The 7,462-nt window shown below is 33.3% G+C and overlaps 1 protein-coding gene across 1 annotated transcript; it reads right to left on the bottom strand.

The window, feature by feature from the left end:
- Positions 1–5,501: 5,501 nt before the first annotated feature.
- On the bottom strand, positions 5,502–6,990 carry LOC123721381. The gene has a single exon (XM_045679972.1). It carries the CDS (start codon positions 6,900–6,902, stop codon positions 5,514–5,516), a length of 1,389 nt encoding a protein of 462 aa, XP_045535928.1. The 5' UTR covers positions 6,903–6,990; the 3' UTR covers positions 5,502–5,513.
- Between the last annotated feature and the right edge of the window lie 472 nt (positions 6,991–7,462).

The following is a 7,462-nucleotide window of genomic DNA, read 5'->3' as shown; positions in this document are numbered from 1 at the left end:
ATGAAAGTCTATAAACATTCTCAATCGGATACTTGAAAGTTGGAATTGTACTTATAACTTTCTAATAGACATAAAAATTAAAGGAAATAGATAATTTCTAATGTAAGAGTCGTAATAACATAGATATTGTAATCAGAAGTCTAATTAAGTGGGGTCTTAATCGTCTTTCGTGCGTGGACGTAGTTTGTCATATTAGGAAGTTTCTGTTTTTAATTTCTATTTTTTTTATTAGGATTGTGGACAGTTTTTGATTTATTCTTAGTTAGTTGAAAGCGTATTTTTCAAATTAATGTTCCTTTTTACTTTTAACTTTCTTTAATGATATTAAAGTAGTATAGAATTTTTGATTTTCATTCATGCTTTTTTTAATATTTGTTACGGTTGAAAAATATAGTAATTTTATTATATATAAATATAAATGTGAACTTTAAAAGGATTAACAAACATGAAAAGAGAATATTAAATCAAAGTTCCACATAAGACTTTCACAAGGCACAGGACAAAGAATTAAATCTACAACTGCATCTTGGGAGCCGTCCGACTAATCTCCTCACGTGGATCGCAGCGCTTATTTTACGATACATCTCACAATTATTTCATGTGAACTACGCCTTATTATTCTCAAATATTTATTCGAAATCATAACAGACCAAAAGAGTGTATCAACAGTGAAGCTTATAAACGAGGCTTCCTGACATTTTTATAACAGGAAGAACATAGGTATGTAATTTATCTCCTGCAAGAAAAAAATAAGTTGACAACGTTATTGTGGCCATCGAACCATAAAAAACGTTCGATTACTCACCGCTTTGCTACAATATATTGTTTTTTATTGCGTTGCTGTGTACATTAAAATCAATGCAAGACGCAAAGGACCACCTCTAGCATATGCAACAAAGAGTACAAAGACTCCTTGCTTATAAAACTTCATAAAGAAATAAAATTTTACAACCAGTAACAAAATATGTCTGGACATCGGCGATACAAACGCGAAATGTAACATTATCTGTGGTAAAATTTATGCTTCGATGTATTGTTAGCAATGTGTAGATGATTGCATTATTTGTACATTTTGTACCAGAACAAAATGAGAATATGTTTGTTTTATTGCATTTTTAATAACAAGTGTTCCAAAATTAAAAAACTTTTTTCGCTAGAAATTGCTTTCTTAGACATAAATAATAAATTTGTTTTGTATTACAGAATCTCAGTAGGTAAATAATTATATCGATGTAAGACTAGTTTGTCTGTCGATTTATATAAACTTATTCGATAAGTTATAAGTTATTTCGAATGTACGGTCCTGGTAATTTGTATTGACAATGTAGGTCTATGTTATTTACCAGTTTCCCTCATTAAAAGCAATAGTGTCGGTATAATTTAGTATTTTAACGCAAGAATATTTTAAAATGCAACGAAAATGTCAACGCAATAGGAAGGAGACAGTGGCTTTGCTATTAAAATTGAAAATATGTTTATTGAGTTGTATGTGAGTTTACGATCTGACTCCATACAGAATACACTTTCTTCGCAGCAATATCGGACAGTTATATTTATTTACAGCATCTGGAAATTGCATTCCCAACACTCGACTGAATCGTCGCTTTACGTCGAGTGCTGCCACAATTCACATTTTTACGAGATAATGATTTACGATGAAATTATTATAGCAAATAATAATTGTATTGCACATAATATTCTTATTTAATTTATAACTGTATTGCAATTTATTTATTATTATTTTTTTTTTTTTTTTTTTTTTTTTAATCTGATTTTTTTGGGATTTTTGTCTTTTTAAGACATGCCAATCCCATAGTGCCTTTTTCGTTTTAATAAACGAGCTGGCATAGTCGAATCGCCGCCATTGAGGTCGGGTCTGACAAAATTGAAAAAATTAGACCAACATCGATGGGATTAACTTTCAGCTCTGCGAACAACAGCTCCCGATCCCGTCTGTTTCGCTCACACTCCAACAGCAAGTGTTGGACATCTTCTGGCTTCCTGCATGTCTCACAATTAGGAGACGTGGTTTTTTTCATCAGAAATCCAAAACTTGCTGTTGGGTAGTGGCCAGAACGAAGTCTCAACGCTGATCTAATATGCCTTCTGCTCAACCCGCCTGTGAACCAAGGCAAATTTAGTGGCTCGCTTTGTAAAATCCTATACCAAATGCCCTTTTCTTTAGATGTTTCTTGAAACATGTCATTCCAAATTTTTATACACGAAATTTTGAATTTAGAAAAGTATTCACTATGGTCTGGAATAAAATTGACAATGTTATCACTGTCAGCCGCTCGCTTGGCGATGCGATCTGCCAGCTCGTTTCCTTTTACACCAACATGAGCCGGAACCCATTGCAGCCTTATAACTGATCCACTATTCAGCAGAGTGATAATAGATTTTAAAACGTCGTAGGCTATCGTTAATCCTCTGCAACCAGAGGCGCAACGAGCCAAATGTTGTAAGGCACTTTTGCTGTCAGTAAAAATGACAAGATCCTTTACACGACAGTGAATTGAGTAATTCAAAGCCTGTGATATTGCAATGAGTTCCAGCGTCATAATTGACACTTCCGAATTTATTTTGTATCCAAATGTCTGGTTTAAAGTTTGGTCATAAATACCTATTCCAAGACCCTGATCACTTTTAGAACCGTCTGTAAATATTTTATGTGAGCTACTATAAATCAAGTTCAATTCAGCAATAACGATATTTTTAATTATATTAGGATCGTAAGATGTCTTAGAAGAAGTTATACAATTAAGATTAAAACGTGTTATTGATTTAATGTCTAACGCCGTAACCCATAAGTCTAAATTAAACATATTTAAAATGTCAGATCTGATCATATTTATTTGGCTCACTTCATTAAACGTCTTGATCAGTAAAGGTTTTCTTTTTTTTTGCCAATATCTACTATTACTCAAGGAGCCCAATTTTGTAATAAGATCGCAAGTAAAATTATCGGACCAAGCATTAGATTTCAAACTGTACTTAAAAGCCAGGAAAAGTCGTCTAACTGTCAAGGGTACAATACTTAGCTCTGATTCCATAACATGAATTGGAGTCGTTTTAATGAATCCGCCAATTATTCTCAAAGCGCGATTCTGTATTATGTCAAGTTTGTTTGTGTGATTTTTGGCACTGCAATCATATATAAATGACGCATAATCTAATCTACTTCTTATTAAGGATAGATATAATTTTCGTAGGTGTTTTGGGTGTATTCCCCATGTTTTGCCAGAAAGAATTTTTAGAATATTTAAAAGTTTTGAGCTTTTCTTATTTAATTCATTTATGTGACGTCCCCATCGCAGACTACCATCTAACCATATGCCTAAATATTTATTGCACGTCGAATAAGGTATACGGCGACTGTTCACTATCAATTCAGGAATATTTCTTTTATGTCCGCGACTAAATACACAATATCTGGTTTTACTAGTCGACAGTTGTAAACCTATCTCATGTAGACGTACACAGAAGTTCTCTAGTGTATTTTGTATTATGTCAATAGATTTCCGTAACTCTTTATCTCTTATGAATATAACAAAATCGTCTGCATATTGTGAAATCATTACCCCTGCTGGGACTTGACTTAACTTATAAGTTATTAAATTAAAAAGTAATGGTGACAACGGATCTCCCTGTGCTAAGCCTGTATTAGTCCATCTATTGATACATAAATCATTAGTATTCTGAGGTCTTATAACTAAATGTCTTTCACTGAGAAAAGACCAAATATAACTACAAAACCTTGATCCCAACTCGAGTTCATCTAATATACCTACACCTGCATCAACTGACACATTGTTGTATGCATTCTCAATATCTAAAAAACACGCGAGCGTTGGAGTGTTTTCGGAAAAACCAATTTGTATATAAGTAACTAGACGTACCAAAGAGTCCACACAAGAAAAGGATTTCCTAAAACCGACGGTATTGGAGGAAAGTATTTTATTTTTTTCTACATACCACTCAACTCTTTTGTATAACATTAAGTGGAGTGTTTTACATAAACACGATATTAGAGAAATTGGCCTTAATTTTGTATCCTCACTATTATCATAATTTTTTGTATAGGAACAATTTGGATGTTTCGCCATTGCTGAGGTACAATATTTAGTTTGTAAATATCGTTGTACATACGTAATAAAAATACTTTGTATTCATATGGTAAATTGTATATCATGGAATAGGAAATGTCATCTTCACCAGGTGCGGTGTCTCTAAATTTTAAACAGTTTTCTAGCTCTTGTAAGGAAAAGTCACGTTCAAGTATTTCATTACTTGACGAAAAAGAGGGCATATAATTAGTAGTATGGTCTGGGGTGAGAGAATTTAATAAGTTATTTAGGTCATTGAATGATGCGCAATTTTGTGATTGTTTAATACCTTTGACCCACTTCATCTTCCGCCACATTTCAGGTGCCGAAGTTACCTCATCGATATTATTACAGAAATTTTGCCAACATATGGACTTTGCTTTTCTTATTAATATTTTTGATTCTTTTGTTTTATTTTGTAAATTATTTAAATTGTCTGGCGTTGGGTTTCGTCTAAATTTTGAGAGGGCTAATCTCCTTTGTGCTATAACTTTAGACAATTCAGGGGTCCAATAATTTTTTGGTTTAAAGTTAGCTTCGACTCTTTTACAGCACTTAACAAAAGGAATATGTTTATCGGCCGCCTCATTAATTTTATCTTGAAATAAATCATACATATTTTGCACATCGCCTTCTGTGTAGGGAATTATATTCTTTGATAATGTTTCTCGGTATTGTATCCAATTAGCTTTTTTAAAATTTCTTTTTTTAATTGATTTGACACTACTTCTGGTACTAATGATTGCTTTAATTATTAGGTGATCACTACCTAAATTTTCATTTAATACTGCCCAATTGAATTTAATAGCTATGTCAGTTGATGCAAATGTAATATCTGGTGCTGTTTGTTGTAAATTTTGATTAACTAATTTAACTCGGGTAGGTAGGCCATTATTTAGCGAGACAAATGAATTATCTAGAGCTGCATCAAAAATTTGTAAGCCGCGCGTGTCAGTTTTATTGGACCAGTTCGTGTGATGTCCATTGAAGTCACCACCAATTATAGTCGACTTAGAATAATTACTAAATATCATATCCCAATCGGTCGTTTGGGTACTAACCGAGGATGGACAGTAGACACCTACTACATTTTCAATATCACCGCAGTTATATAATTTAACGCAAATTATTTCTATACCTGAATTACATAAAATGATGGGAGTTTGGTGGCATTGAATAGACTTATGAACTAATATGGCAACACCTCCATAAGAATCCGACCTGTCTTTCCTAAAAATGTTGTATCCAGATATAGTAAGATTGTTGTTTCTATTCAACCACGTTTCACTGATTATCGCTATGTGAATATGTTCTTGGTCTAAAACTTGGGCGAGTGTCACTATCTTGGGTTGTAAACTTTGTGCATTCCATTGTATAATATTCAGACGTACATCACTGTAAGCGTTTCTAGCCATTTAAAAATTCTAAAACATATTTCAACAACGGCCAAGCAGTAATATCATCAACAAAAAAAAGAATTAACCACTCAATGCAACATTTCAAAGCATTTTTAACTTTAGATTGAATAGTATCACTTTTCAAAAAAATTATCTCTTTTAGTCTAGATAATAACTCTCTGAAACTATCGTTCCCCTCCCTCCTTTCTGTCTCATTTTCAAGGTTGTATGTTTGATCCGGGTATTCCACCTCCGCATGCGAAATTATATCGTCTTTTCTTTTTGGTTTTGTAGTAGATTGCTTTTGATATCCTTTTTTGTTCTTTGAACTCGTATTAGCCCTAGTCACTTCAGCATAGGTTATCCCTGCACTAGTCCCAGGTACTGTCGGTGTCGGTTGAGTAGGGTTGTTGCTTAAATCAGTCACATTTTCTTTAGGTTGTGGAATCTCTTCGTTGGGGACATACATTAACAATGCTTTCCTGTATGGAATATTGTACTCCGCCATAAGTTTCCTAATCTTTTTCTCCTTGATGAAAACCGGGCAACTTCTATCTAAGGCCATATGCATTCCTAGGCAATTTATGCATCTAAATATTTTTCTGTCACAATTTGCATGATTGTCACCACATTTTGGACAAACAATTTTAGATGAAGGGCATCTCTTAAAAGTATGGCCCATGCGCCAACAACGTGAGCACTGCGATACAGGAAAAACATATGGATCAACGCGAAACTTTAAACCATCAACTATAACATAGGCAGGTAGAAAGGGACCCTTAAAACACAAACGAACAGATTCGCTTGGAGACCAACCCTCCTTTTCCACACAACGACGGTTCAGACGATTCAAAGATTCCAGTTCAACTGAATTGGGACAGGTAATACTCTTCAGAATTTCTGCTTCGGATATATCTAAGTCAACATTTTTAATTACGCCATATGAGAAGTTAGTTTCCATAGCCCGTTGTAACTTCCATCCAAGGTCAGATATTTTTTTACAAGAAAATAATCCTTTTATACTTAACTCATCCTCAAAATTAAGACGTATTTTATAAGGGCTTATATATTTAACTACGTTTATATTTTCTATTTTACATTCTTTAAACAATTTGGCCAAAGCAAACTGTTTCGGTAATTTTTCTTTATGGGATATGTAAACTTGAAATTGAGTATTGTTGTCTTTCATCTTTTTTCCATTCTTACTCACTGTAGTCCAAGCATTTAAGTCTACTTCTGTAACTCTTTTAACAGCTCTGATATCATTTTCTAAATTCTTAGGACATTCTGAAGTCCCCTCCTCCTCGAAATTATTTAAACACATGTTATTTTCACTCAATGACCCACTTAAACTCTCAAGGGACATACCATCTTCAGCCATGTCGTTATTTTCATCCATTATATAAGGAGTAAACACTACTTGTCATTCTAAACGTACCGAGCGGCGAATGTAAAACACCTACCGCCCGCAACACAAAACGTATGACTCACGGATTTATTGTTTAGTATTAAACACTATTTATAAATTAAATAAATAAATAAATAAATTTCCGAATATTTATAAATTAAAATGTTTATAATAAGAAATATGTCATACATTTTTCTTTACATTTTTTCTCTTCTACTTAGTTTTTATAATAATTTACAATTGATACGAAAGTAAGGATATGCTTCCTTATTCATGTTTCATTAATGTCACGAATAATTAAATTTGATTTGTAATTCTTGTAGTTTTCTTTAGACTGGCAACCCTAGAGGTCAACAAGCGCGGAGTGTTCCTCTATTGTGTGGACTATCGCACAAGGCGAGAAGAAATATCACACAGTCCCACCACCCATTAAGATCTCTGAAGACTTAATATTTTAATCTTATCGCTATTGAATGTAGTCGTGAAGGTGTAAGTTGAATTATATTCGCTTTTTATTAAGAAGTATTGTGCACGCATATTGTCATTGCGTT

This window comes from Papilio machaon, chromosome 11 (genome assembly GCF_912999745.1).
Source record: "Papilio machaon chromosome 11, ilPapMach1.1, whole genome shotgun sequence".
In the NCBI taxonomy this organism is placed as follows: Eukaryota; Metazoa; Arthropoda; class Insecta; order Lepidoptera; family Papilionidae; genus Papilio; species Papilio machaon.
The sequence above is the reverse complement of the archived record's forward strand: the minus strand, read 5'-3'. Positions and strand labels throughout refer to the sequence as shown.

Coding starts and splice junctions, on each gene's coding strand:
- LOC123721381 (XM_045679972.1), bottom strand. CDS start 6,902: ATGGATGAAAATAACGACATGGCTGAAGATGGTATGTCCCTTGAGAGT.